The 15,348-nt window shown below is 36.5% G+C and overlaps 2 protein-coding genes and 1 long non-coding RNA gene across 6 annotated transcripts; all 3 read left to right on the forward strand.

The window, feature by feature from the left end:
- The first annotated feature begins 4,264 nt into the window (after positions 1-4,264).
- Positions 4,265-4,768, forward strand: LOC131020800 (uncharacterized). The gene is made up of 2 exons (XR_009100772.1): positions 4,265-4,544; positions 4,633-4,768. It is a non-coding gene; the product is annotated as an uncharacterized LOC131020800 (long non-coding RNA).
- A 121-nt stretch (positions 4,769-4,889) lies between these two features.
- Positions 4,890-9,345, forward strand: LOC131020799 (cyclic nucleotide-gated ion channel 1-like). Its single transcript, XM_057949822.1, has 6 exons — positions 4,890-4,993; positions 5,555-6,328; positions 7,551-7,840; positions 7,925-8,036; positions 8,121-8,357; positions 8,556-9,345. Exons 2-6 carry the CDS (start codon positions 5,699-5,701, stop codon positions 9,234-9,236), a joined length of 1,950 nt encoding a protein of 649 aa, XP_057805805.1. The 5' UTR covers positions 4,890-4,993; positions 5,555-5,698; the 3' UTR covers positions 9,237-9,345.
- Positions 9,346-10,351: 1,006 nt separating this feature from the next.
- LOC131020801 (cyclic nucleotide-gated ion channel 1-like) lies at positions 10,352-13,864 on the forward strand. Of its 4 annotated transcripts, none has more exons than XM_057949826.1 (8): positions 10,352-10,748; positions 11,688-11,891; positions 11,994-12,283; positions 12,355-12,466; positions 12,648-12,884; positions 12,969-13,346; positions 13,428-13,575; positions 13,625-13,864. In XM_057949826.1, the coding sequence occupies exons 1-8, from the start codon at positions 10,407-10,409 to the stop codon at positions 13,648-13,650; spliced, it is 1,737 nt and encodes a 578-aa protein (XP_057805809.1). In that variant the 5' UTR covers positions 10,352-10,406; the 3' UTR covers positions 13,651-13,864. The 4 variants fall into 4 exon arrangements, with proteins under 4 accessions (XP_057805809.1, XP_057805810.1, XP_057805806.1 ...); XM_057949827.1 differs by having other exon boundaries at positions 12,969-13,342; XM_057949823.1 differs by having other exon boundaries at positions 12,969-13,575.
- Positions 13,865-15,348: the final 1,484 nt, after the last annotated feature.

Genomic DNA, 15,348 nt, shown 5'->3' on the forward strand with positions numbered 1-15,348 from the left:
ATAATTAAATACCCTCTACGTTCCGTGAAGCTTGAGTAGTTTCTTTTCGGCATGAGTTTTAAAGTGTCAATATTTTGTGCGTTAAGTGCGGTAGGTCAAAAAATGAAAATGTGAATATAGAGAAAAAAAATTTCTACAAAAAAAGTGCTGAAGTTTCGCGGGACAACTCAAAAAGAAATACTGCTCAAACTTCGTGGGACAGAGGAAGTATGATTTTATCAATTTTAACTTTGAAAAACTTATTTCAGCTGAAACTACAGTAATCGATATAGTCAACAATATCCTATATGCAATAGAATCATTAGAAAAACAATATGAAAGTTTAACAAACTCAAGAACTTCGAACTTCATTTGTGGTAAACATATTTGTAACACTTGTAATTCAAAAAATAAATCTTGAGCATCAATGTCAAATTTATCATTATGTTTCAGAGCATCTTAAAGTTAACACAATATTTATGCAACGTTTCTCATCCAATAAAATTAGTATCTTATGATTAGTAATATAAATTTATGCAATAGAGAGTCATTTTATGTTCTGTTACCATTTAAGATTAGGAATTTGGAATATAATTTTTTTTTTTATCTTGCTGTTGATTGCTGACCTATAGGTAGTGAAAAAAAATTGATTGCTGACCTATAGGTAGTGAAAGATTTTTTTTTTTTTAACTAAGGTATAACATTAGTATTGGATCTATATTTTGGGGCCCTCAAAAATTTGGGGCCCTAGGCCATTGCCCCACTTGATACACACAAGGGCCGGCCCTGGAGCTACCTATCGTTAGAAATCTCTTTTATGGGCATTCACTTTGCATGATTGATAAGATGCATGACTAAGTATTTGTATCCTCAAGAATATAATTTTTCCAATCTAACCCTTTCAATGGGATAAGAATCAAACAAAACTAGCTTAAATGATTAAGATAATCAAGGGACTTGAGATATCCCAAAATTTCAATTCATCAAAGTGAACAAATGATTAATCTTACTATTTTTATCTATCAAAGATAATCCTCAAAAGTAAACGTCCCATTAGTGTACAATACGTCGTGCATTGGCGCCGTTGTAAATGGTCATCATTTCAGATGTAATTTCGATAAAGAAAACTTATTAACATAATTTTTATGTGATTGTGGTTATAATTAAACAATTTCTCAAATTTCAGTCAAAAACAAATTAAAGTTGGAGTTATAAACTAAAATTCACTTAAAATTGAATGCTATAAACTATGATTAATCCTTTACATTATTTTAATTTAAACTAAACTATACTTGTGGTTAGCATTAAAAAATTGTTGATCTCTATTGAATAACGGTTAGTTTTACTTTCTGGGCTAATTCTGGAAATTATAGACAAATCTTTTTGGGCCAATAAATAAAATAGGATTAAAAATTTCTCAGTGTTGGGCCAAACCCAATTATCTGTGTCTCACAATGGCAGCAATGGCCATAACAAATTTTCACTTCCAAAAATTTTAGGATAATTTCAGAGACCCTATATATAGTTTATCAAAGTTGATTATTTGAGTGTTTGAAGAGATTTATTTTATTTTATTTTATTTTATTTTGGCAGTTTTCAGTTTCTTTGAAAGTTTTTTTCTTTTCGAGTAAACAGTTTCTCTGACCAGACCTTGGATTTACGCGGTATAAACGTCAATCAGTCAACGCAGAAAAAAAAAAAAAAAAGAAACAAAACAACATTGGTTTATATTTTCATTTTTATATTAAATGATCAGAAATCACTTTTCCAAAGTTTTCCAAGCGACTTGCATTGATAACTAAATAATTATTTATTTCCTCAAAAAAAAAACCAAATAATTATTTATATTTATCATATGGATTGTTGCAACGTTATCATCAACAATGATAAAAAAAATTATAAAATAAATCACGGAATTATATTAATTTTACAATTTCAAACTTTTGCAAATAAATACCAAATCTTTCTAATTTTTGTTATTATAGGGTTTCTCCAATTTTTATGGTGACTAAAAAGATGACTTGAAAGTTCACATGTACTAAATTTCGATGGAAGAAGATTAAACAACAGAATTTTAACGTGAGATCAATCACAAAATTGATAATATTCTAACATTATACATCTATGAAATGGACTCATAATTAGGGATGACAATCTACCCGCGGGTAGCGGATATCCGCGAAAACTCGAACCCATTAGGGTGGGTTTGGATACCATTTGATATCCACGGATAGTTTCGTGGGTGCAATTCACTATCCATTTAGTTCGTGGGTATGGGTTTGGATACTTACTATCCATACCCGCGAAACCCGTTTACCCGCGAAAAATACCCGTCAATTACCCGTCAAATATCCACAAAAAATTCTATAAAATAAGGACTTTGAATATATATTTTGAAATTATGGGCTAGTATTTCTACTGTCGAGCAATTGTAGACATTGTTCTTTGTTGGATTTTATATTTTAGTTGATGAATTTGAACATTGTTCTTTGTGAACTTGAATTTAAACATTGTTCTTTGTGGATTTGAACTATGCTATTTGTGTTGATTTTTTTATTATTAAATTTGTTGTAAATTTATATTTAAATTCTATTTCGTGGGTATCCAGCGGATAGTGGGTATTTGGCGGATAGCGGGTATCCGGCGGATAGCGGGTGACGGATATCCGTCGGATAGCGGGTTCGCGGATACCCGACGGGTAGCGGGTATCCGCGGGTAGCGGGTTTGGATACCATTTGATATTCATGGATTAGGGGTGTAAATGAGCCGAGTCGAGTCGAGTATTGCCATGCTCAGACTCGAGCTCGACTATTTTGATGAAGCTCGAGCTCGAGCTCGACTCGGCCGAGCTTGATTTTTTTGAGCTCGAGCTCGAGCTCGATGTCATATTTGTGAGCTCGAGCTCGACTCGGTTAAGCTCGATTGTGGAGTCTTGCTCGAGTTTGAGCTCGAGCTCGAGCTCATTTAAGCTCGTTGAGCTCGAGCTCGTTCAAACTCGGTGAACTCGAGCTCGTTTGGGCCATTTTGTGGGTTTTAAATATATTTAATTTTGGGCTAATATATAATATATATACTAATTACTTGAGTTCGATTAGGCTCGCGAGCCTAACGAGTCGAGTATCACGAAACTCGAACTCGGGCTCGGTACCAACTCGAGTAGCTCGAGCTCGAGCTCGACTCGACTACCATCGAGTCGATTTCGAGTAATCTTCGAGCCGATCCCGAGTAGCTCGCGAGCTAGCTCGACTCACTTACACCCCTATCATGGATAGTTTCGTGGTTAGCAACCACTATCCATTTAGTTCGTGGGTATGGGTATGGATAGTCACTATCCGTACCCGTCGTACCCGATTGCCATCCCTACTCATAATTTTCCAAGATGATTGAGGGATCTTGTAAGAATGATCTATCGTAATAATATTACATGGTTTCCGACTCAAAAAAAAAAAAAACTAATAAAAAAAACATTATGTTAAATTGTACGCTATCGAATTTTAGTCCAATGATGTCTGCATCATTGTTTTGGTCTATGTGAGAGCGTCCAAACCATCTGTCGAAAAAATTGGAAAGCTCCAATTTTTTTTTAAGTAATAATAAAAAACAATATTTATTTGTAGAATTCTGAAAGTAAAGTCGTAATCACAATAAATATTTCATCCGTCCACGAAAATTATAGTGTGATTTCGAGGGCACGGTTTTAACAAATGATTGAGATATGTTTATAAACTGGAGAAAGTGATCCACCAAAATTAAATAGAGAGAAAGGGACCACTAAAATTAATGTGTTAAATGGTTTTTTGTTATTGTTGTTGTTGTTGTAATTATTGAGTTTGAATATTTAAAATATAAATAGTAATTTTCAAGAAAAAAACTACAATTTCTGTGATTTTTAAATAAACATTAATTTAGATGGTAAAAAAGAATTAAAAATAAATTTATTAAAAAAAAAAAAGAAGAGATGAAAGAGAATTTTCTTAAGTTTCAATCTTTAAATAAATACAACTTTTACATTTTAAATCCAATATTTATATAACATATATCAAATTAAAACTCTTGTCATGATCTTTATTCTGATATGCATGTCAAATATTTTATAATTAGTCGAATTTTACAACAGAAAAATAAGAAGTTAAAGAAAAAGAAAATAAAAAAATACAGTAATATAATTTATAAATAAATCTTCAATTTTAATATTCAATTTTAAAATTGATTTCCAATCAAAAGTTGCATTAATATCATGGATTCTAGATTATAAATAATAGGTCATCGATTATAGATGGCAAAATTGAAAATGAGAAACATTGAAGACGTAGACTTTTCCGCGCCAAGTCTTCTATGCGAAAGCCTGCGGAAACTACAAACTTACCCATCTTTCTCCCAAGAAGCTTCTAACTCAGCTACTCCATATTGACATTAAACCTTTTTCACTTCTGATTTCTGATACAAAAAAAGGGAAAAACAAAGGCTGCCACAAAATATATTTCCACCTGCAAATTTTGTGATCATAAAGCTGAGAGATCCAAAATTCAGATCAATTTAGGGGCTGATAGCTTGGTTTCTTGCTGGTAAATCTTCTACTTATATATATGAAGAATTTGTTTCATAATTTCGTCTTCATTTGTAAGAGATTATACAGCTAATTTTTGCTTTTAGTGATCAATCATGAATTTTGCAGGGACATGAGTTTCACAGAGTAGGGAGTTTTGAGGTTGTTTCTTCATTTGTTTTTGGTGATCAATCATGAAATATGTAAGGTTAGTTTCACATCAAGAATTCTGTTCTCTCTCTCTCTCTCACACACACACACACACACACAACACCATTTTTAAAACCTTCACCGTTGGCCAAGCGGTAAGGGGTTAATGTCTAAACCCTCACTGTGATTTGAGCTTATGTTTATATATAGTTTATCATCGTTTCAGATTCAACGATCGAAGCTCCGAAAACTTGTTCACCCCGAACCGGAATGGCAACCTGTTCGGATTAAGGAAACCGAGCCTGAGCTCGATTAAGGGTGAGCAAAATATCCGAAATCTAAATATTTGATCCAAATTAAACTGAAATTTAAAATTCGGTTAAGATTTTTTGGATTTTGGCTAAGATTGAAGTGAGTTTTGTCTAAATTTTGAATTTTTGAATAGGTTCATACTAGTATTCTAATTATATTTATAGGAGGGGTTATGCCATATGATAGTGTATTATATTTATGCGAGGGGTTATGCTATAAACCATCTTATAATATAAAATACCAACGTTTGGAAATGTCTTAATTCATTATGCTAATGTCTGAATTTCAAAAACTTAAATTTTCGCTAACTTCTTATGGGAATAAATCATCAACAGAAGTAGTGAATCGACTGTAAATTTTGATGATCTAAGAATTGAAAATAGCTCATAATTTATATATTTTAAAAGAAGTTTTAATTTCAACACATCCTTTATAGAGTACATTAGTATATTATATTTTCAAATTTTTCGGTTCGAATTGAATTTGATTATAATTTTTTTTTTAAATTCGGTTCGGATCGAATTCATCTTCCTCTAAAATTCAAAATTTTGAATTGGTCCGAACTAGGCAAAAATCCGATCCAAAATCCGAATACTCACCCCCCTAAGTTGAATCGCAGACGGAATCCTACAAGGATTCGACCGAGTCCACGGGAGCCTGAGCTCGATCGCAGCCGGAATAAGGCGAGGATTCGACAGAGGCTCCCAAAGGATGAAAAGTTTAAGAAGATGGCAGGAGCCTCCTCCACAAAAGATCAGGGAGCCAAAGAAGAGACGCATCCTCGATCCTCAGGGGAATTTCCTGCAGCAATGGAACAAGATCTTCGCGGTGTCGTGCATCATCGCCGTCTCCCTCGACCCCCTCTTCTTCTACATTCCGGTGATCGTGCGCGACCAGTTCTGCCTGACGCTCGACAAAAAGGTCGAGATCGCCGCCTGCGCGCTCCGATCCTTGGTGGACATGTTCTACGTGTTTCACATCGTTCTGCAGTTCCGGACCGGGTTCATCGCCCCCCCGTCGCGCGTGTTTGGGAGGGGGGAGCTGGTGGAGGACTCGGGGGAAATAGCGAAGCGCTACCTGAAATCCTACTTCGTCGTGGACGTGCTGTCGATCCTGCCGCTGCCGCAGGCGGTGGTGCTGATGGTGAGGCAGGTGACGAAGGGGCCGATTTCGCACGCGACGAAGGAGCTGCTCAAGGCGGTTATCTACATCCAGTACATTCCGAGGATCTGGCGGATTTTTCCGTTGTACCGGGAAGTTACTAGAACGTCCGGGATATTTACAGAGACGGCGTGGGCTGGAGCGGCTTTCAACCTCTTTCTCTACATGCTTGCAAGCCATGTAACTCTCTTTCCCTCTCTCACTTTCTTCTTAAACGTGATATACTACCTCCGTCTCAATTCAATAGACTACAACAAGTCTGAGCATGGATGCTAAAAAGTAAATAATTTATAATAAAACAAAGAAATAAAAAAGCAACTTGTTTTTAGGTTATAGTATTTGTCAAAAAGGTAGGAGAAAAATGAAGATATTCTCTTTTAAATAAGAAGAGATATAATTATATAATGTACTATAATAATGAGTTATTTGTTATATATTGACTTTCTATTTTAGGAAGTGTTTATTGAAATGAGACGTCCAAATAAAGAAATGTAGTTTATTGAATTCGAACTAAGGGAGGGTATGTATAAGGTGATGGTTAAAATAAAAACTCACTTTAAAATACAAATTACAAATTATTTTCGGTCTTTAGACTAGTCCGTTACATGAATTCATGATTCAAAGTTCAAATTTAAAGAAAGCACAAACTTTAATTTTTGAATTCATACAACTTCAAAGTGAAATTCTCATATATTCTACATATAATTAATGGGTAGTAGTTTGCACTTTAAAAAGGATTTGCATCATAACATTTCCCTATGTATGAGTTAATTTGTTAAAAGAGTATTTATTTTTGTATAAATAAAAAATAGCCATAAAAGTGAAAAGATAAAAAAAAAATATAGTCATTCTGGCTTAAAGTACTGTTTTGCCCTTAATTCATGATTAAAAAGCTTTTTGTGGTTGTGAACTATAAGTATTATTTTATTTTCTATAATAATAATAAATGTATAATTATGAAAATAACTTGTTTTTATTTTAATAACTATTTTTCATATATATTTACATAATGGTGAAAATAATTAATCAGGTAGTAGGAGCCTTCTGGTATCTTTCATATATTAAAAAAACTCGTAACTTTTAGTTTTTTCAGTAAAATAATCCGTTATACAAAATTTGGTGATGAAAATGTGACTTATCTCGCCGAATGAAATATTTTAAGAACCGTCATTGTTGGAAAACCATATTAGGAACAACCATTATTTGAAAATGCTGAAACGTTCAGGATTTTTTTGTCATTTTTCCGTCGTCAAATTTTGTATAGCGGGACATTTTATAGAAAAAATTGAAAGTTCGGGATATAAAACACTATTAACCCTAATACTAATAAAGGTACAATTATGAAAATAACTTGTTTTTATTTTAATAACTATTTTTCATAATGGTGAAAATAATCGATCAGGTGCTAGGAGCCTTCTGGTATCTTTTTGCAATCGAACGTAAGGAGACGTGTTGGCGAGAAGCATGTGGGTACAACAGCAGCTGTAATGTGGATAATTTATACTGCAATGGCGTCGGCAGTAATGCTTTGTTTCTAAACTCATCTTGCCCGCTTAAGGAGCAGGACGAGTTAAACGCCACAGACTTCGACTTTGGCATAGCCCTCGACGCTCTTCGTTCCGGCGTAGCTGAGCATAACTACTTCTATAGGAAGTTCTTCTTCTGCTTCTGGTGGGGGCTGCGCAATTTGAGGTTTGAAACAGAGCATTCATTTTTTATGTTGTTGTTGTTGCTGCATGTATCACTACTAAAGTTGTTCTTCACTTTGATTTGCAGTTCGTTGGGGCAGAATCTCAAAACAAGCACGTTTGTTTGGGAGATTCTGTTTGCGATCGCCATCTCTGTCATCGGGCTGATTCTGTTTTCCTTGCTCATCGGCAACATGCAGGTTTTGATCACTGCTTTTTTTTTTTTTTATTGGTTGGAGGGGAAACGTCTTGTCTTATCAGCTGTATGTGAATTTTCTTTGCAGAAATATTTGCAGTCCATCACTACTAGGGTGGAGGAGATGAGGGTGAAGCGGCGTGATGCGGAGCACTGGATGTCCCACCGGATGCTTCCCGAGGAGCTTCGTGCTCGTGTGAGGCGCTACGAGCAGTACAAGTGGCAAGAAAATAGAGGCGTCGAGGAGGACTCGTTGATCCGGAACCTCCCCAACGACTTGAGACGGGACATCAAGCGCCATCTGTGTTGGACTCTGCTCACAAGAGTAAGTGCGATTTGATAAATGTCTAAGGCGGAAGGTCTTGGGTTCGAGTCCACTGTAGTACGTTCTTTAAAATTTATTTATTTAATTGTTAATTTATCAAAAGAAAAGTGGGATCATAGAAATCCTAATAATGAATATAAAAGTATTTAATTATGTATCTTATCAATCATGAAAAGTAAATGTTTCTGATGAATATAGGTGCCGATGTTTGACAAAATGGACGAACAACTGCTGGACGCGCTGTGCACCCGACTGAAGCCCGTGCTATACACGGAGGGCAGCATCATCGTGCGGGAGGGGGATCCCGTCGACGAGATGCTCTTCATAATGAGGGGCAACATATGGACGGCCACGACCAACGGCGGCCGAACCGGCTTCTTCAACGCGGTGGGCCTAATGGCGGGCGACTTCTGCGGGGAGGAGCTCCTGACGTGGGCGCTCGACCCCAACTCCTCGTCGAGCCTCCCCATCTCGACGAGGACGGTGAGGGCCGTGAAGGACGTGGAGGCGTTCTGCCTGATGCCGGACGACTTGAAGAGCGTGGCGTCGCAGTTCAGGCGCCTCCACAGCAAGCAGCTGCAGCAGACCTTCAGGTTCTACTCGCAGCAGTGGAAGGCGTGGGGTGCGTGCTTCATACAGGCCGCGTGGCGGCGGTATTACCGGAGGAAGATGGAGAGGGCGGTGAGGGAGGCGGAGGATGCGGCGGCGCGGGGTGCGTTGCAGGCGCCGAGTTTGGGCGCCACGATTTATGCGTCGAGATTCGCTAGCAACATGTTGGGGAATTTGAGGCGTAGCCACCAACTTAATAATAATGCGTCGTCTCCAAAATTGCCAGTCCTAATGCCTCAGAAGCCATCGGAGCCCGATTTCAGTGCCTAAAATGTTTGTTACTAGGCAGATGTATATATATGTATTTCTTTTATAATGTTGGGTTCTTGTGAATTGGTAATGCAATCACGTTCATTTAATCATTATTCTTGTTTTTAAATATGAAAGCATTATGTTATCGTGTTATTAAAAAAAAGTCACCTGATCCAACCAAGCTAGCGTAAACATGAAATCCAGTCAAAAGGGTTGAGATATATTACAAAAACAAAAGTCCAACACACGCTAACGAGGTTTAGTTCAAATGTCAAAATTAAAGCATTCAAAAACTCTTATTTGTAAGAGATATATACCTCTTCTAATTAAAAAAAAAATGGATTGTCTATTTTACCCGTATTACATATTTTATTTTAAGGTTATTTTACATATTATATATTTATAAGAATATATTAATTCATTAGATATTACACTTAATTTATGTGATATATATCTATAGCTATTGATAAGTCTTATAGATAAACATATCCATTCAATAAATTATCTAATAAAAGTAATGAATTAATAGATTTTTTAAAATAATAAATTATCAAATAAAATAACATTAATTACACGTACAACGTACGTTCTTTCTGCTAGTTAATTAAAATGACAGAACACATTTTTGTACATTTTACGATTTCTTCATCACGTTGCCTTAAAATGACAAACATATCACGGAATCGGATTTAAAAACTTTTTTAGGTGGATAATTCAGACCGATTTAAAAATTAGGACAAAATTTTTCGAGATTGTAAAAAAAAAAAAAAGAGCACTAATTATAGTGCACCCACCGGCCTCGAGGGATGAGATCAGGCGAGTGAGAGTCAGAGGCCGGATGACTCACCGGATTTCGGAGACGAAGAAGAAGAGAGATTCCTGTGAGAGAGTAGAGGTGATTCAGAAACTATTTTATTCATCAAAACAACCACATTATGTTTAATTTGTCGAGTCGACTTCGATTTTGGTCAAATTTGATGTGACCGGAAAAAGTCAGAAAAGTAAAACTTCGTATATTTTATTTCAAATTTCAAAGATCACGTGACCTGAGAAACTCCCTTGTAAGTTCAAGGAGAAGAGTAGCCCTCCTTTCACACGCTCCTATAAAAGTAGAATAATGTGAATCTCTCTCTCTCTCCTTCTCTCTGTTTCTCTCTCTTGCTGATTGTGATCTGTATTTTGCTGAGGATGAAGAGCTGGAGAAGAAACAGGCTTGACCGTAGTCTTCTCAAGTGGAATAAAATGCTGCTAATCTCTTGCATAACTGCGTTATGCATTGATCCTCTCGTCTGCTACATTTCCGTTGTCGACGCCGACAGATTGTGCCTCGATGTGGATAATCGATTAGCCGTCGCCTTCGGTTTTCTTCGCACACTCGTCGACTTCTTCTACGTCGTGCACATTTTCATGCAGTTCGTATTTGCTGCAGCTGATGAAGCTCTTGTTAGGGATTTCAGATCTATTAATGTCAAACGCAACCAGCGCTGCTACTTCATTATGGATGTTGTATCCATTCTTCCTTTGCCACAGGTATGCATTTCTCAGCAAATCATTCAATATGTATATGTATATATATATAGACAGAATGGGCCAAATCATGAATAGACACTCCTACATTGTTGATCACTATCAGATAAATGGACTAGATTTAAGGAATCTTGATGCGTGTGTTCGTACATTTGTTTGTTCAATCGATTATCAATGTTATGCATGTTGAAGTGCTCGTTCGAGACGCAAAAAAATCAACTGAGAGGGTGTTTGGCGAAGCTTATAAGATGTAGTTTCTTAATAGCTTATAAGTTGTCAATGTTTGGATAAGTGAGCTTATAAACTAGAGAGAGAATTATTAGTTAGAGAGAGAAAATCGAAAAGAGATCAAATTAAAATGATATATGATGAAAATAAAGAGTCGTAATTGAGTTATTTTTGTAGAATGAGTATTGCTTATAAGCTCCGAAACGGCTTATATACTGTTTTAAACGGCTTATAAGCTCAGCCGAACACCCTCAATATGAGTTTTATACATATTGATTGTTTCTATATGTGTTCTTAGTTCTTAGTTAACTTTGTAGAATGAGTGTTGCTTATAAGCTTCGAAACGGCTTATAAGCTCAGCCGAACACCACCCTCAATATGAGTTTTATACATGTTGATTGTTTCTGTATGTGTTCTTAGTTCTTAGTTATTTTGTAGAATGAGTGTTGCTTATAAGCTTCGAAACGGCTTATAAGCTCAGCCGAACACCCTCAATATGAGTTTTATACATGTTGATTGTTTCTGTATGTGTTCTTAGTTCTTAGTTAACTTTGTAGAATGAGTGTTGCTTATAAGCTTCGAAACGGCTTATAAGCTCAGCCGAACACCCTCAATATGAGTTTTATACATGTTGATTGTTTCTGTATGTGTTCTTCGTTCTCACTTAAAATTCTCACTCTCGCCTAATCCTAGTTATATGTATACATTTGTCAGGCTAAAATCGTGATCGTGCTCCACAGTGAAATAAGTCCGTTAAGGCTACGGACGTTGATGATCCTTACTATGTTCCAAAACCTTCTAAGAATATGGCGTATGGTCCCTCTGTATAAGAAGTTGACTGCAACGTCTAGCATATTTGTATCGAGGGCGTGGATTGGAGCTGCATCAGACATAATCTCCTGCATCCTCGCCTCTCATGTAACTTTCAAATCAATCCCTCTCCACTTTTGAGTTTGCGTGTGTTGGTCATGCGGTAAGGGGTTAATGCCTAAGGCCAAAGAATCTTTCGTTTTTTGTCAGATGTTTGGATCCTTCTGGTACCTGATGTCCGTTGAGCGAACAGAGGAATGCTGGCGTATGGCGTGCAGGATTAATCCGCAGCAGTGCAACCCCGATGCTCTGTATTGCGGACGAGGGCGGCAGCAATCGGACGTTTATAACTCCTTTCTCGTCTCGTCTTGCTCGCCTCACGAGCCCAGTAAATCAGATTTTGGCTATGGCATTTTTGCTCATGCGGTTAGCATTCAACTTTACCAAGACTTCTACAGAAGATTCTTCCATTGCTTCGTTTGGGGGCTTAGGAATTTGAGGTTATTTCACTGAATCCATCTCCTGCGCCGTTGCTTCAGTTGAACATTGAGATTCATGCCTTTCTTTGCAGCTCCTTGGGACAAAACCTCGAAACGAGCAGCGGCGTGGCGGAGAATCTCTTCGTAGTTACCATCTCTATCAGCGGCTTGATTCTGTTTTCCTTTCTTGCCGGCAACATACAGGTAAAAAAATAAGAAGGGATAATAAAAATTTATACCTTTAAATGTCTCTTTTCTTTTCTTTCATTTTCTACAAAAGAGAAGTGCACTATTTTTCATTTCTTTTTTTCACTTCAAAAAGGGATAATATTGTCGTACCAAAATGGAGGGATAATATTATCTCGATGTTTCTTTGTTGTTGCAGAGGTATTTGCACTCTGTGACTGTCAGGGAAGACGAGATGTCGGTGAAAATATACGAGCAAGAGCAATGGATGTCGCGCTGCATGCTCCCTCCGGCTCTGAGGGCGCGTGTAAGGCAGCACGAGCGATTCAAATGGCTAAAGAATCGAGGGGTCGATGAACAATCTTTCATCCGCGGTTTCCCAAAGGACTTGAAAAGGGACATCAAGCGCCATCAATGCCTCAGTTTCCTCACCAGAGTTAGCAACACTTCTTCTTCATCTTCATCTTCATCTTCCTCTGTTTTGGGATCATTATCAATCATTCCATCTTGATCACTGCAGGTGCCAATGTTTGCAAAGTTGGACGAAACGCAGTTGGATGCGTTGTGCTGTCGCCTGAAGCCCGTGCTCTACGCTGCAGGCAGCCATGTTTTTCGCGAGGGGAATCCTGTTGATGAATTGCTCTTCATAGAGAAGGGGTTTTTGACAATGGCTTCAAATTCTGTTGGAACAATTGTTGTCAAGGCCGGCGAGTTGTGCGGGGAGGAGCTGCTGGCGTGGGCTCTCGACCCCAACTCCTCCTCGTCCAGCCTTCCCATCTCCACAACGACACTGCAAGCCATCAATGATGTGGAGGCCTATTGCCTAATGCCGGATGATTTGAAATGCGTTTTATCCCAATTCAGAAGAGAAGAGCAGCTGCATCACATCATTAGGCAGGTTCATTTGAAAAAGATAATAGTAGATTTCATTAGTAGCCAAGAAAAATTGATTATATGTAATGTTATGATACAATTTCAGATACAGTTCCCAGCAGTGGAGGTCATGGGGTGCCTGCATCATACAAGCAGCGTGGCGACGCTACTACTGGAGGAAGATGAAGAGCTCCCTCAAACAAGCAGAAGCTCAAATGCAAGCTGTTTCCTTTCCCAGATTACTGCCTCAGAAACCACCCGAATACGATCTCGAGATACTATGTGGTAGAATATAGATGAATCTTTCCTTTCAGATGTGTATGAAATAAGGCTTGAAAGGGGTATCACATTATATGAAACTCAAGAAGATAGTGCATTTTCTCACAACATATTGCTTTTAGTTTACTATGTTGTGGAATGTGGTTGTTGGAGGATAAATATGCCTTACTACTTCTCTTACACTCATTTTCCATCCAATTTTATTGAATAAATGTGTAGCTTCAAGGAGGCTCATAAGCTCATATTGTTGCCTTAAATGAAAAATGCAACATCATTTATTTTTCAGAATTAGCTTTGATACTTGAAATAGTGAGGCTGAGGTGAGATTAAAGATATCCAAATAATGAGTATAAAATTATTCAATCATAAAAAGTAAACGCCCTTTAAGATTGAAAGACTTTCATTTTGTAGTAATCGAACTGAAATAGGGCGATCCAGAGAATCCGTCCCACGAGTTATTATCATCTCTAACACAACAAAAAAATATGAATTCAAAGATTCACTAAAACTTGATTAAATGCCTGAAGCCCGCCAACATGTGTAAAATGAAGACCATGAATAGAATAACTCTGTAAATTAATAGCCTTGAAATTTAGGAATTTTACTGAGTAAAATGGAGACTATGAATAGAATAACTCTTATTAATCAAATATATTTGGGAGTAATACATAATGAAATAAAATTTATTATATAAATTTGAATATAAAAAATGTATCCAAAAATATCATCTACGACGGATTAAATGCGTAAAGTCCGCCAACATGTGTAAATCCGCCTAGATTTCAATTATAAAAAAAAACAGATAATGATAGATTCATATATATTTAACAGAGTTATAATAGAATACATAAATGGCAATATTTTAAAAATTAATTAATCTATACTCCCTCCGTCTCACTAATAACGGCTCATTTATGTTCGGCACAATTATTAAGAAGAAGAGTGACTAAAGCATAAAAATAATAGAAAATGGTGGAATTCATAATTTTTTGTGAAAATTAAGTGGTTTTACTAGGCAGATGTATATGTATTTCTTTTATAATGTTGGGTTCTAGTGAATTGGTAATGCAATCACGTTCATTTAACCATAATTATTGTTTTTCAATATGAAAGCATTATGATCGTGTTGTCAAAACTCACCTGATCCAACCAAGATAGCATAAAATCATCAAAATTGATTTCCACACCATTTTTAATTTGTCAAGTGAGTTTCGGATTTGATCAAATTCGATCTCATAAGAAAATTCAGAAAACTTCCTGTATTTTATTCAAATTTCAAAGATCATGTTATAAACTAAAATTGGGCCAAACTTCATGGTTTTATCAACAATTAATCCTTTGATATATAAATTGAGATAAAGAGTGATAAATAAAACTTAGATAAATAATACCAGGGGAGGAGATATTAAATTTTCCAGTGGAACAGTGATATAAGAGCATGCCTTTCATTTAATGCGGACCTTCTTGTTAATCAATATTGTTATCAAACGCTTAGATAAGACATGATTATTTATCTATTTCGCTTTATCTAGGACTATCAGACATGCCCTTAGTATTTATTATTCCGATTGCTCGCATTGGAGCAGTGGCGGACCGCGCTTGGCCTGAGGTTGATTTAAGTGCTCGTCGAAATTTAATGGCCTTAGCCCATCTCATTAATATATACTCTATCCGTTCATGAAAACATGTCCTATGGGAGGTCAACATGAGTTTTAAGAAAGAAAAATAAAAATTAAGTTATGTATTTA

The sequence above is a fragment of the Salvia miltiorrhiza genome, chromosome 4, assembly GCF_028751815.1.
Source record: "Salvia miltiorrhiza cultivar Shanhuang (shh) chromosome 4, IMPLAD_Smil_shh, whole genome shotgun sequence".
Taxonomy (NCBI): Eukaryota; Viridiplantae; Streptophyta; class Magnoliopsida; order Lamiales; family Lamiaceae; genus Salvia; species Salvia miltiorrhiza.